General features: G+C 36.0%; 1 protein-coding gene across 1 annotated transcript in view; it reads left to right on the top strand.

Annotated features, from left to right (window-relative positions):
* LOC145681632 (uncharacterized) overlaps window positions 1-16,851 on the top strand; it is a 163,065-nt gene that overhangs the window by 27,139 nt on the left and 119,075 nt on the right. Inside the window, exon 2 of the mRNA XM_081753248.1 lies at window positions 9,640-9,737. Coding sequence (XP_081609374.1) covers window positions 9,657-9,737 — 81 coding nt within the window. The 5' untranslated portion in view covers window positions 9,640-9,656. The remainder of the gene's footprint in view (window positions 1-9,639; window positions 9,738-16,851) is intronic.

Raw genomic sequence — 16,851 nt, 5'->3', positions numbered from 1 at the left:
TAGCTGGTATCCATTAATATTTCCTCAACCTTATATAGCTTTTCAAATCTTTGTATACTATCATTGCCATGAATATTTTTAAAACCTGACAATTTGTTTTCTAAATAAGTTAAAGATTTCTGATGAGTGTACCTAATCATCAGTTTATATTCTAAATTCGCGTTTAACTGCATATTACCAGGTCGACTGCAGGAAAGCTAGACACTCTATCACCTTCCAATATATTACAATTCCTAAATTGCGAATAACGATCTTGAATTCCTTGACTAGGATTATACAAGCCTACTTTTGGAGTTAAACTCATTATATTACAAACTCTTTTATAGTAATTTCCTAATTAAGATTTCTATTATGAGCTGAATCACGTTCACCACAATTATTATTCGCAGGAGCACTCGGACCATTAACATGCAATGGCGGTTCGGAAAAACTTACTCTTGGATCATTTCTCATTACATTACAACTCGGCGGTTCGCTATTCTACTAGGTCTATCAGACTCAACAGAATTCCAGAGTGATTGGCTAGATAAATTATCAACAGGAGCATTAAAACATCTAACATTTAAACTAGTCGCTATAGGAGGAGTAAATTCCATACTTATTCGACCAAAACTAGAATTTCTGTCAAGGCTTGGATGACCTGTAGCGTCAACCGTTACATAATTAGCACTTGGCATATCAATACTGATATGATCTCGTCGTGCATCCATTATTTTATCTAAATTCAAACACACTACGCAATAAACACAAAAATAGTAGAAGAATATAAAACCAAAAATAGATATATAATAAAGCTAATACTTTCTAATCTACCAAAAACCTAATAGAAATCAACACGACCAGAATCAATTAGAGCTGGAAGATAATAGAAATCCTCTTAGTTCGAAATAATTCTGAAGCATATATAAACTTCTAAGGACCGGTCAAAAATATATTTTCTTATTTTTATTTTACTTTCAAAGCGAAAAATATTTCAAAATGAAGAGATTGTGTCGCTCTTAACATCTATAAATCAATCTACAAATAGTTCTGAATTTGAATCACCAAAAAATTTTATGGTGGAACTACCATGTTGGAGGAAAAAGTCAAAAATTCTGTTTTTCTCAAAATTCATTCAAAAACCTTATTTAAAAAAAACATTATTTTTATTCTCAACAATTCAAATGAATATGAAATACAATTAGGATGAATATTAACCGTTAATTAATACAAATGACTAAGTAAAATAATACCTTACTGACTTTATCTTAATGGACCTTTTAGTGGAATTTTTTATTTGTGGACTTGCTGTTCTTCTATGTAACCGTCCCTTTCCACCTAATATCGTGAAATCGATTATAGACTAAGTGCTATTATTATCAAACTGAATAATAATAATAATTATTATTATTATAATAATAATAGTTGTTCATCCGAGTCCAACCAACTAACACCTGTTAGAGGGGAATTATTGGGGAAACCAGAATCGGTCAACATTCATCTCACTCGCGTAGAAAGCGTTCATTCCAATATTTCGAATACACAAGGAAAACATATACACACATGAAAAATGTGTATTAATATAACAAATAAGGGACAAAAAAATTCAATGTTAATAACAATTTATTTGGTATAACGATATTGCGGTTGCGTATTTGCAATATTACGTTAGAATAGTTAAATACACCATAACAGAACGCAACAATAACTATGATAAATATAGTCAGAAAATGTAATTAAAAAAATAAAAAATATAATTAAATTACTGCAGATTTGAAATTTAATTTCATTCAGAGAGATATTAACAAGTAACATAAGAAATCCAAACATCTTTCAACTTTATGTATGTCTTTTCTTCACGAATAAATATTTATTGAATTTTTTCCAAAGTCATTAAAGTCAAATCCAGGAATAATATAAATCTGAATTTAGCAACGACGTAAATCTCCACAAAGTAATCATAAATTCATTAAAAATATATTTAAGCACGCTTCTAATTTGGATACCTTACTTTTCGAACACTCAGTATATAAATTTAAAATCACTAATCTTTCAACGAACATTTCGCAAGCAATTCTTTCTCAAGATTCATTTATACATCTATCAATCGCATTCATAATAAATTTCAAAAATTATTAAATTGCCTCTTTCAATCTTTATAATTCCAAATAGTGGAGTTCGAATTTTGGAGAAACTGAAAAACAAAAATTACTCAAAATACATTTATACATTTCTTAATCGGTTTCATCATTAACCTCAAATCATTAACATACTAGATTCATTCTCCAAACTCTTCAGTAGTGGAATTCGAATGCTGGAGTTAATGAAAAATAATTCTGGAAATTTTCTATCAATTACGGACAAAATGATATAAATACGTTAAATAACTCTGCAAGCTGTAGAAATAGCTAAAAGGCTTGAAATATTGGAATTCAATAGTTAGTTCAAGTTTCGTGACTTTTTAAGCTCATATTAGTCAACTCTCCAATTTGCATTTAAACAGGGAGAGTCTTAATGGCACGCGAATTGGGAATTCAATTGACAAATGCAATTCAACCAAGTTTGAGATTCCAAAACACAACCGGACACACATCAATCTGAACGTGACACACATAGTACTTAATGAAAAAGCCAAAAACACACTCACTTCTTCTGGTTTCGAACTCGCAATTTAACTTCAGATTTGTGTCTGCTCTTCCTCCGGTAATTGAATTTACGTCTGAACACTTTCTGGACATAACACAAAAACATATTACTCGGTCAATGCCAGTACTTATGATTTAGCAATTCTGTGTTCAGTCCCTTTTGCGCCTTCGTTCCCGAAACAAAAATAATACTGGATCAAATTATATTTATTTGGTATCTTAGAAAACAACCAGAAGGCCAAAAGGAATCAGAATCTATATGATCAAACTGAGTGCTCACACAGCACAACAGAGCCTTCAATTCACTGTCTTCGCGGGCCACAAAATCGTTTCACAGAAAATAAATTGCAGAAAAGGCAGGTAAAAGCACAAACTACGAACTGTGCAAGCAACTTCAAGCACTTGTTTACCTTTAAAGTGGGCTCTCATTCGCGCTACAATTTTTCGTAACTGTCTACCTCACAGAAAAAAGAATAAAAATCCCCGTTTCACAGACCACTGGAGACAGCTATTATGAGTAGCACGAAGACAAAATATAACATTTCCTGTCTCACTGAAAACTTTCCTTTTCAGCACACTGGCAAACAACCAAAAGATTTTGTCGGTCCACGACGCTCCAATATTATACTTATTAACTAGACAACGAAACGAAAGGAAGACCATTATCCTCGTCGATAGGAAAACCTCCCCGTTTGGAAAAAGAGCAGCAAGTCAGGAAGGTAAGAATCCTTGATTGACCTGTTGCTTCGGCGAAGCGTTAACCTCACCCCCTTCGCGATATCTTTTTCATGTCTTTAGCAGATTCTCCAACTCGTCCGAGATAAAAGTTACTGTTCCAGCCTTTTCTTACTTTTTACTATTTAAAATTACCGTTTAACCAACAAATTGAACCAAATTTGTCATTGAATAGTGATTCATTGTTACCCTAACATTACCATTAAATAATTATCGTAATATACATTATTATTTTTCTTCCAATATATTTCATTGCTGATTGTGGCGAGGGCATTTTCGTGGGTCTCATACCGAACGAAACATGGACCTTTGCAATCAACCTGTCTCACAGAGGCTGCTGACAGGAATTTCGCCGCATCTTCATAAAAATTAAATGCTTGAAAAACTAACCAATAAACAAAACATGTACTGGAATCTAATGCCATTTTCTTCGCTACCCTTAATGCCATCGATTGCCTCTCACTCTATCCTAATTGAAAACATAAAAGGAGAAAAGACAGGATAATACAATCGAAATGTAACGTTAAATTGCACTATTAACATCTAATATTGGCCTCAATGAATAGAAATTAGTATTAAATGAAACCTACATCCCCTTTAATATAAAATACAATTTTCCCCCTCTTTAAACATAATTCTATATTATAAAAGTTTATTTATTTTCTCTCCACACATATGCTGTAAAAACTAACACCTATTGGATACATTAAGCATGTTAGTGTGTCTCTAGTTGGTATCCCTGGTAGCCTTCAACTTTTATTGATTTCAAGTTTATTTATTATTCCAGTATATTGTTCCTAAATTGAATTATTCAGTTATAATTCCCATTATAAAAAATCACGTATGACGTCACAAATAACAATTAAATAAGATGCCTGATTAAAGGAATATCGTGATAGGATAAATCAAATATTTCAACATACTCTTCTTGCTTCTAAAAGACTTAAACTTTCACTTCTGATATCAAAAATCAATGTGCGCCATACACCAAGATGTAGAAAGACAAACTAATGTAAGCTAGCGGGCTCATAACCCGCACATAAACATTCGTTCTTCTTTTTCTAATGCTCACATATCCTAAAACCCTATTACTCTCAACAACACTAATTTCAAGGGCTCTCATCTCCCTGACCTCCTCATCATGATTTGGTACTTGAATTGATCTCGAAATTAATATCCTATCTTTTATCCCCATAAATTCAAAGACAAATAACCAACATCATAGCGAATCTACTTTAAAATACTTTCCACATCAGGTCATTGCAAGCGGCCTACTTCTAATACCAATTATTTTACTCCATATAGACCTGCAAGGTGTACATTATCTGATCTCTTTCTCTCTACTTTTTAAAATAGGGGCTGCTCCCCTTTACTTTTGAATGTGAGAAGCCATGGAAGCAATATTTTTATCTGATTGTATTATCCTAATAACTTGACGAATTATTTCCCCACTCCCTAGGACTACTTTCTTACAGCCTATCACCGGCCAAACTAATTTACCTCACATCAATTCTATCCTTACTTATAGGTTCAATTGGTGCATTAAGTCAAACGTCCCTTCGTAAGTTAATGGCATTTACAGCAGGTTATCCCACCGGCTGATTACTAAGAGTCTTATTATTGGGTGATATAAAATGGTCCCTCCACTTCTATTTTATGCTCTATTTTCAGCTATAGCAGTCAGCCTTTTCATAATAAAATACATATTCCATATCAGTCATTACATCTCCAACAAAATCAATGTAACAAAAAAATAGCGATTTTCACTAGTCTCCTACCTTCAGATGGCTTACCTCCGTTTATTGGCGCTCTACACAATGAATCATCATTATGAAACCTGCTAACATATATCATTTATTCTCCTCACCTCAATAGTAATAAAAACACTAATTACTCTTTTTATACAACATGAGAATCGAATATGCACCCTTAGTCCTAAATCACTATGGACAAACATGAATATCCTTACTAAGAAAAATCAAGAAATATCTATCATATCAACACTTATTATTGCATCACTCGGAGGAATAATTGTTTTACCGTTAATAACAATACTCTTTAACAACACCTTAAGGTTTTACAAAACGCTAGTGGCTTTCAAAGGCGCAAGTAATTGGCAATATTTAAGGTTATGGGATATTCAACATTACTCCGGAATTTCAGTCCAACATCATAATTTCATTTACTACAAGACCTCATAGGAGGTTTATTACACCATAAATGGGTTTACAATGTACTACCTATTTAACGTAAGCCATTCTACTAAATTGCAATGATGACTATTTTCTTCACTTCATAAGGATATTGGTACAATATAACTAATTTTTGGTGCTTGAGCAGGAATAGTAGGTACATTCCTCAGCTTGCTCATTCGAGCAAAGCTTGGTCGTTCTGGAAGCCTAATTGGTGACGATCAAACTTGTAGTGTAGTTGTGACGACCCACGCATTCATTATAATTTTCTTCATAGTTATGCATCTTATAATTGGTGGCTTTGGTAATTGATAAGTTCATTTAATACTAGGAGCAACCGATATTGAAGCTACCAACTGGAAGAATTGTAGAAAGTGGCGCGGGGACAGGGTGAACAGTGTATCCTCCTTCGTATAGACTCATTGAATCGCAAAAGCTTCTGTTGATTTTTTTCATTTTTCTCTTCACCTAGCAATAGTTTCTTCAATTTTAGGGGCAGTAATCTTCATTACAACTGTAATTAACATGCGAACTTCTGGGATAACTTAAGAACGAATGCCAGTATACGTTTGATCGGTCGTAATCACTACAGTCCTACATTCATTGTCTCTCCCTGTTCTTGCAGGAACTATTACAATGCTATTACAATGCTCTTAACTGATAAAACCGCATTACTTCCTTCTTGGATCCTACCGGAGGAGGAAACTGAATTATCTTTCAACATCTATTCTGATTCTTCTGTAAACTTGAAGCATACATTTAATTCTCCCAGGTGTTTGCATAATTCCACATGTTGTAACTCAAGAAGGTAGTAAAAAGGAAATCTTTGATGTATAACGTATTGTCTATGCGATACTAGAAATCGGATTTTAGGATTTATCGTATGGGCCCATCGTATATTCACTATGGGTATGGATGTTGATACTCGAGCTTACTTTACCGCAAGCACTATACAGTATTTATCGCCGTGCACACAGGAATCAAGGTATTTAGAATTGCCACTCTTCACAGAGCACAAATAATATGTTCTCCTTCAATTTTATGAACCTCACTATTGACTTTCCTATTTACTGTAGTAAGCCTTACCGGGGTCATGATAACAAATTCATCACGAGATATTGTTCTTCCCGTAGGAAATCTATTCGCCATCATAGTAGATAGTATCCACTGATTCCCTTTATTCAACGGGAAAACAGTAAACTCAACCTGGTTGAAAATTCAATTCCTAGCAACATTTATAGAATTAAATATTTTATTCTTTCCTCAACACTTCCTTATCTAAGAGCAATATTCAGACTATGCAGATGCCTATATTACATTAAACATAGTGTACAGTGTAGATTAATTCCTTTCCTTTCTTGCCGTTCTACGGCTTATGATTATTGTGTGGGAGCTTTCGCTAGTGCACGTTCTAAAATCTTCTAAGACATAAAAACAACATTTCTAGAATGATTTCAAATTGTATCGCCTGGAGAACTTAACTATTCAGATCCTCCAATACTATCAAACTTCTAAGATGACAGCTTAGTGCATTAGGTGTAAGCCTCAAATATAAGATAACATTTATCTTTTTTATAAATGGCCATCTGAAATCAATTAGGCCTCCAAAATGTTTTTCACCAGTTTTAGAACAAATAGTATTCTCTTATGATCACACAATAAGCATCATGACCATAATTACAGTACTCGTCGGATATTAACTAGCTTCTCTTCTTTCAAATACATACAACAACCGTAATCTTCCAGAAGTTAAAACCATAGAAGACATTTGAATAATTCTGTCTGCTAGCACACTAATTTTCATTGTTCTGTCCTCACTTCAACAACGCTACATCTTAGACGAAATTCATCTACCAGCTATTACCCCTAAAACAATTGGGCATCAATAATATTGAAGCTGCGAATATTCTAACTTCTGTCTTACAGAATTTGACTTTTATTTAATTCTTGTCAATAAAATAAATCATAATTCACTCCGTCTATTAGACGACAATAATTGTATTGTACTACGTATTAATATTCATATCTCCATTCTAGTTACTGCCGCAGATGTCTTTCACTCATACGGGGGGCCGCGGTGGCTCACTGGTAGAGCGTTCACCTCTGGTGCTAGGAGTCTTGGGTTCAAACCCTGCTCCCGCCAAGTGAACTTTGTGGTGGACAAACACCGTGTGCGTGGGTTTTCTCGGGGTTCTCCCGTTTCCTCCCACTTTCTTCATTCCACCATTTCATTCATTACTCATTATCACCGTCTCCTTTAGCCTAACCGGCATAACCGTGGGATGTAAAACTCAAAATTTCTTTTCATTTCTTTCACTCATAAGGTATTTCAGCAATTGGTATTAAAGCAGATGCTACTCCCGGACGCCTAAGATCAAGTAGCTGCCAATATCGGTCGCACATCACTTATTATGTTGTAGCACATTTACATTATGCACTATCCGTAGGAACTCAATTCGCCATCATAGTAGGTATTATCCACTGATTCCCTTTATTCTTGGTGTAAACCACAGATTTATGTCAATTGTTTTCGAAGCCTCTCCTCATTGAGTATTCAATCACTGAATAACAAAAATAATTCAAGTACTTCGTTTGATGGCTGAAAATAAGCAGTGGTCTCTTAAACCAAAAGACAAGAAAATAACAATTAATTCACATGAGAAAAATTAGTTAAAATAAGTGTGTCAGATTAAGTGAATAATAGTATTCTTCTATTCCTTAAATATCTCTTTTAAAATGACTCATTATTTCTTACAGTTTTCTTATGCTACCTGTTCTTAGATTCCATCCTATATATTTTAACTCAGACACTCCTCTACCCTCTACAGACAAAAAGTATATTAAAAATCTATAAAGTGGAATTTACGTGTTCCTCCTCTTAATGGTGCCATCCAATTAGCTTCCGAGGTCATTGTAAAGAGCATGAAGGGATTATTTTAAACTTAGCACTTGTTTCGCCATCTAGGTCTCTATGGCAAGAAGTGTAACATGGCTCCCAAAATTTTTCGTTTCAAATCCTACTTTGATTCTGAGAATAGGAAAATTTCCAACAAGCTAACTCTGCCAAGAAAAAGTAAAAACGTATAAAGTAATAAAGTTGGAAATGGGCTAAAACAGTACTTGTATAAAAAATTGTTATCTCTGATCTGCTTTCCACTGTATTAGACAAAAATTGCGGCAATTTACTCATTAACAGTTCCTTACGAACAGTGCAATGAAGATGTCATGTAATTATTTCCACTCCCTTTATTTGATTTACTTTAATTTATTTGTCTCACAATGTTCCCTGTTGCATAGGTTCAATGTTCTCAATGGCTACTATAACTGGTAATTATAGTGCTTGCGCCGGGCCTTCATTTCATGCTACCTTCTCCCGAAATAAGCAAATTCCTCCGTCGATTATTCAATATTAAGGGCTTTGCTTATATGCAATATTAAGTAATTTGTCTCTAAAATGTATGGCACACATCGTAATAAAAAAAGTACTGGTGACAAATGATAACTTATTTTGTAGATTGAATTCCGTATTGCTGCTTTGAAATCACTTACTGAAAATGCGATAATACAAGCAGCATTGAATTTGGGTTTGAATACGGGCAAATAATTTGAAGTATTCAACAACTACCTCTATAAATATTATTGGGGAAGTACAGCAGTGTCCGAAACTCGCATATTTGGATAGGCACATACTAGTTCCTTAGTGACGTCTTGAACCGACTGGGGTAGTTAACATAGTTATGGACGTTTAAATTTCATTTTTCCATTTTCTCGGCAGGCTGTAAGTCCAAGAGGAAAATTTGTGGTATTAGGAATTACTTTCCAAACGTTATCGGTATTGTTTTGAAACACTCTACATATATATATATATATATATATATATATATATATATATATATATATAGATAGATAGATAGATAGATAGATAGATAGATAGATAGATAGATATAGATATAGATATATTGGGACGAAGTCTAATGAGTGTGAAGTTTTTTTCTTATTCACAGTTAACACAACGTAAATATTTTCTTTTGGAAATATTAATGAAATTGATTTCACTTCACATAAAAGGAATATTATTTCATTTTCAGAGTGCAAATGCGACAACATGGCGTGGTATACCGTGAAAAAAAGTTGCTGTGACTGTTCACTCAAAACTGGTACAATCGTTATTGGCTTAGCGTACTTGGTAGGTATTCTCTTATTTTGGTGTTAGTGATTTGTAATAAATATTTGAACAGGTGGAGTTGCATAGTTTACTTTTATTATATCGAAATTGTATTTTTAAATTGTTCTATATATTAATATTTCATATTATAAAATATCTCTCTTGGGAATATATGGTTACAGACGCGTCATGAGCGTGAGTGATCAGAGTGCTATTACACTGCTCAACATGAGATTGTTTATCTTAATGTTTTACACTTAGCGAGTAATTTTGACGTGATTATTACGAATATGGTATTAGTTTTCCTCAAATTTCGATTGTTTTGAAGGAATTTTACAAAATTGTCTTGTTCAAGAACGTAATTTTAGGGGAAGAATTTCAGCCTTTACTTCGGATGTCCATAGATGATAATACAGACAAATATTTTGGATTAATTAGCAAGTTATGTTTCGTAATACATGCGTTCTATGATTACAAATTTTGAATGCAGAATTTATTCTGAATAATAATAACTGTCTAGAAAAATATAATTTCTTATTTTTTCCCTTACTTTTACAAAAATATTACCTTTTACTTAAGTAAATTCAGTAAATTTCTATATGACTCCACTTGGATACCCAGCTGCACATTGACTTTCTGACCAGCTTGACGTACAATACAGCTGTATTTTGTCCATCTTTAACAGCCAAGTCTTTACAAATTTATACTAACTAATTTCGACACTAAATTCATGACACCAAAGCACGTCTTCCTGCAAATTATAATACATGCTCAGCGTGTCGAAATCAGTGTGATTATCTTCCGAAATAATGGAGTCATTTTTAAATATTTTAAACCGGATTTCCATCGCCATGTGCTTAACAAAGCAACGTTTGAATATTTTGGCAAGAACGCCAAAACAATGCAACTCCAACCCGGACAAAACAAACAACCTCCGCCTCCCCGACAGCTTCCTATGCTATCAATAGTTATCAAGGGCGTTGACCCTGAATATTCATACACGTGGAATGGAGGAAGAGCTCAAAGCGGAAAGGGTTCAAGTGCATAAATGCATTCGAATCCGGAATGACCGGGGACCCACCTACCTAGTACGAGTACTAACTCATGAACAATCTGTTGTTGATCACCTGCTTCTTACAGGAGCATACATTTACAGACGAACACATAAGGCTGAATCTTCAAAAACTCCTCCACCACAGCCTATACGTTGTAAAGGGTGTCAAATACACAATCAGCATGTGACCAAAGTTTGTAAAAATTCTTTGATTTGTCGCTACTGTACTCAGGATTATCCTATTGGGAATACCAATCCCAAATACAACATATGCTCTGCTCAACATCCTACTTACAATTCAAAGTGTAAGGCCAAGCCTATAGATCATACTCAACCAGAGCTTACACTACCCATCAGAACGTCTGAACGTCCAACGCCACCATATAACTGGTTACCTTGTTCTGTTACAATTGGATATATGCGTCGTTGCTCTACAGTAACAATCCAAAACATTGATCCCTTTCTGCGTACTCATATTCTTAACCAAGCCATGTTTACAACCAAGCAACTATACAACATTCAATTTGCTGCTACATATTCTGGTGAACATGCTCACTTTCAACTCCATCCTGTTTCGGCACCTGTCTAAAATTATACATATAATCATTGATTTATCATTTCTATGTCTAAACATTCTTTCCTTCAACACTCCCAAGGTACTACTCCACACTCTACTGTTCGAAGAAAATATACATGCCTCTGCCTTGAACGGAACAAGACTTTTGCCTCACCAACATGTACATTATCAGCCATGTACCCTTTCTCGTTGCGATGATACAGCTGGAGATCGAGGAAACGGCGGAATTTAAAATGAATACGAAGTAGACTACCTCAAGTCACGATCACGCATTACTTTCAGACCCCTCTTCCGGAACACATCACTCTCATCTATTTTCTTCCATGTACTATTGCTTTTGCTACTATATATGTTACAACCAATGTTCAAATTCTTTTGACATTCTTCCAATACATGTACACCTCGTTTCGTCATAATATTATTATGAACGATCTCAATCTATCCAGTCGCACTCTTACGCAACGACGGAAATTCTTTCAATTTCTTATGCTGCCCACAAGTGTCGAACTATGCGCATTACCAAGATATAACCGGTCTTCCTCGAATACAACACCTGACGCAGTTATTGTTTCCTCTACATTACAACAATTCTTAAACTGTCATGTTCTCTCTTCCATCGGTAATGACCACGACCTACTGAAATTTACATTACATTTTCCAAACCACCTTCCAGGTCCTGACACGCCACCACCTACCGTTCTCTGTTCTTGCCATGTCGACTAGAACAAATGTCAAGAAGATTTGAATACAGTACTACCTTATCTAACGTGGCTACTCGAGTACAACACTCTGACTTACATAATACCCTTGATACACTTACTACTGCTAAACAACAGAGTAGCCATCAGCATATAACCACGATTAAATCTAATTAAGCTATACCCGCACTTCCTCCTCAATATCGCACAATAGTTACTTTTCCACGGCAGGTATAGCAAGAATATCTTCGCACGCGTGATCCGTGGGTTTTACAACTACAGCGCCAACATTTACAGGAAATCCATCATTACATCATTGCCTATAAAAGACGTAACTCCATCCAAACAGTTAACCCTTTTGATTAAGAACATAATCCTGCCAGGTACTGGACTGCCTTCCACAGGCTCTGTGGGATACGTTCTTCTCTCTCTTATCCATTCATCGTCAACCAGACTTCAGCACAAACTGCTACAGAGAAGGCTAATGTGTTTGGTCAATCACTTCAAAACATTTTACACCATCACTGATCACCTACACCCCGAAACGTTTAAGCACTAGAATATGCAACGTAACAGATCCACATCAACTACATCTTTGCGTTCTTTCTTGTCCCGATTAGATTCTAATCGTCCTCTTACTCGTCCAATTAAACCTTTGGAAATCACCACAATCTTAGCCAATAAAACGAATACAGTTCCTGGTTTTGATTGTGTAACTTATCGACGTATTAAGGAGGCCACACTGATGGTTCTTCTCATACTCTCCGCTATTTACAACCTTATACTTCAAACAGGTGATTACCCGGCGTCTTGGAAATCTTCAAAAGATTTAATGGTTCTGAAGCTGCATAAAGATAACAAAAGCAGAGTATTACCGTCTAATAGAAATTATGTCTACGCTGAAAATTTCTCTCGATCGCATCTAATTTTCACGTTTACATACTCACTTCTTCCCCAATCAAATTCCTCTACACGAAACTACTTTTAGTCCTAACTACAGTATAATGATAATCTACTCAAACTTACCACTATTCCTACCAACCACTAAAATAGCATCTAACCTCCCTGTTTATTATTATTTGATTTACAAAAGGCTTTCGATGCAGTTTGGCATGATGGAGTACTTTACAAACTTCATCTTCTACGACTACCATTCGCATATATCAGATTAATTTATCACTAAATTACCAATCACTTAGCATATGTCTACATTAATTCATCTTTATCTTTTCCTATTTTCCCACTTAGTGCTGTATCCCAAGGGTCAGCGTTATCGCAACATGCTATATATACAATATGTTCGAAATTTGACTGACCCTATCCAAAGCTTTACTTTGGATGATACTGCTAACATCGACTGTCTGAAACCTATGCAGCATATCAATACTATACTTCAAGAGGTAATAATTAAGTTCTGTGTCTGGTGTAATACTTGGCGATTCCGAATGAACTCCACTAAAACACATGCACTTGTCATCACACCATCTGGATACACCAGTCGGGTACGACTCAATAGATCACTTTTACATCTTTCTATAGCTCGTACACGCATTTCCGTCATACGTACAACGATATATTTGGGTGCTATCTTTGATGACCATCTTTTATGGCATGGACTCCTTCAGTATCTCATAACTCTGGCGAAAAAAAAATAGACCTTCTGAAGGGGTTAGTCCGCACTCCATAGGGCCTTCATCAAGATACTGTGTTGAACACTTACAAAGTCTTCTTACGACCATCTATACTCCATGGTCACATCGCATGGCTTAGTACCAGTAACAAATTCTACACCGCCTTCAGATAATTGAAAGCCATGCATTACGCCTGGAATATAGCATCAAACTTCCTAGTACTACCCGGCTACTCTCTGTATTCCCCTTCCAAATCTCCTTCTTCATTTAGAAAAACTGCGTACCAGATTCACCACTACTCGTTGGAGACAAGGCCATCCCATTCTTCGCAGTGCTATACGCATCAATGCTGAACAAGACGTTCCACCCCGTCCACAACCTACACTCCTTCAGCACTTAATTACAATGTAAGTCCTTACACACCCTCACGAACACAGAGTCGACTTTCTATTAGCATACAAACTACCAGATTTATAACCCAACATCTATCTATTTTTGCACCTTAATTCGTACTAACAAGTGAATCATATGGCCTTTCATTATGTGTTGAGTCGCCCCGGCACAAGAAGATAACTCTTCATCTGTCGAACTAACCAATATCACTATGCTGTGGCGTCTGATTTGCACTGCATCTTTCATACCATCATAGTGGCAAATAATGAACATACGATGGATGACGATTATTAATCAATTGATGAATAAAGATCCCCATATAATGGACGAAATATGATATGTTATGAAATAAATGAAATAAAATCTCTTTGTCCTTCCACTTTATCTTTAATTTCCTTATACACTCAACTTCACTCCCAAGAGAAGGCATTCTCTTCTACGGGTTTTGCATGATAAAAAAAAGCCAACTGCAAACACTCCCTGTCATCAGCTTGATGTACCATATGTCACACGTTGTGTTTCTGACCAAGCCTAGCTTACCTGGGAAGTGTTAACATACCTTTGAGGATATTGTGTAGCATATGCACAATTGAGACCGTCATGCATATGCTCTCACTTGCATTGACAAAACTTTTCAGTGGGGGAGGGTGAATCCTATCATCATCATTGCACCCTGTCTGATCATCTCACCTCATTTGGACATCTGACAGTTTAATCGTTCTTATTCTTTTCTCATCCTGCTCACATTTAACACATTATACTGGCTTCGGCAATATCGGTATCCTGAAGATGCGGGGTGCATTCTCTCTGAGCTCGATGAAGTCCAAGGGGGCCAAACCCAAAACGGTCCTCAAGAGAGGGGCCGCGGTGGCTCAGTGGTAGAGCGTTCACCTCTGGTGCTTGGGGTCCCGTGTTCGATCCCAGCCGGCTCCCGGGTTCGATCCAAGTGAACTTTGTGGTGGACAAACACCGTGTGCGTGGGTTTTCTCGGGGTTCTCCCGTTTCCTCCTATTTTCTTCATTCCATCATTTCATTCATTACTCTTCATCACCGTCTCCTTTAGCCTAACCGGCATAAATGTGGGACGTAAAACTCAAAGATTTCATTTCATTTCAAACGGTCCTCAGGAGAGATCAGATGATGCACTACATTCACAAAGTAAGAAGAAAGAAACTCGATCACAATCTCCTTTCAGTCAAACATCCGAAAGTGACATAGATGATCAAAGTATGGACTTTGCTTCAAACCAATCTCCACTAAACTTCAGTTATCTTCTCACCAATGCTGACACTAAATACTCTAATCCAAAACATATCCTAATCCAACTTATGAAATAGTATCCAAGAACCAATGTATCATAAATTGTCTTCACTAAAAACGTAATCATCATCAAATCTCCAGACCAAAACTTCGTTACTACAATCCGGAACAAAATAGGCATTCATATTTTTGGCAACAAAGTCAACATTCAAGCACTCTCAGAAACCAGAAAAAAACAACCACCACCACCTAGACTTCAGCCCATGTTGTCAGTAGTGATGAAAGGTGTTCCACCAGCCTATTCGGACGAAGAAATCCTTGACGAATTACGACTCGAATGTTAAGAAGTACATAAATGAAATCGTATCAAGTGTCAATCAGGCCTTATCTATCTTGTATGAGCTCTTACAGCATCCAACGAAACATTAGACGATCTGCTTAAAAATGATTCCTATATTTACCGCAGACGCCACAGGGTAGAACCATCCCGCATAACGCCCCCACTTCATATACGCTGCTAACGCTGTCACATGCCTCACACCTAACAATAAACTATCCTAACTCACCCCGGTGTGAACATTGTAATGAAGACCATACAACCAACAACTACCTCAACCTTAAACAAAAACCTCTATGTAATACCTGCCATCAAAAATATCCGATCTACAGTTACAAATGCAATCAAAACCTGCTCCACCAACTGACAAACCTTAACTATCAGTTAGAATCCGCACGACTTATTCCGCTACACCTCCTACAAACTCCCTAAGAGAACCCGTATGAGTAGAAGACTTGCTTCGCTTCACGACGCTCATTCTACAAAATATCCTCCCCTTCTTATGCCCCCACATTCTTATACAGGTCGATCAAATCGCTCAACAATTATTTGGTCTACATCTTTCTGCACTTATACAGGTCTACTTGCTGACTTTTCCATAACATCTGCAAAAGTAGATCCAGAATGGCCATCTTTGTTAATACAAAACCTATCCAAGCAATATTTCTCAACTTATCAATCACCATGGCCATGACCTTCCTCTTGCTTAACATTCGATCTGTTGTCACTTACAAAACAGTATTTGTACTATTTCTCCGAGAGGAAAAGTATAAGGTTTTGCCCTAAATGAATCTTATCTCAAACCTACTACTCATATCCACCTTCGTTATTTTCAATTACTACTTCATAACTGTCCTAGACCAATCAACGAGCAAATAATGGCGCAGCAATGAGAACATATCACACTATTCCTGTGCGTCCTCATACTTTCCCAAAACCACATGATATCCCAGAATATTCCATAGTCACACTGTATCTTCACACAAACATCATTACTTTTTGTACCATATATGTCAGACCTGGCCACTCTATTCCTTATTTTTTGCCAGTACATCGACAATACGTTCAGACATTATATAATCATGGCAGACATCAATATTCATAATCGACCACAGGCAGAGAAGCAACATTTTCCAAACTATATTTCTAATATTCTAGCCGTCAACTACCATCATCTACCATCAC

Source organism: Thermobia domestica, chromosome 3, assembly GCF_964235325.1.
Source record: "Thermobia domestica chromosome 3, izTheDome1.hap1.1, whole genome shotgun sequence".
NCBI classification, from domain to species: Eukaryota; Metazoa; Arthropoda; class Insecta; order Zygentoma; family Lepismatidae; genus Thermobia; species Thermobia domestica.
Note: the sequence above shows the minus strand (reverse complement) of the source record. Positions and strands in the feature narration are given on the sequence as shown.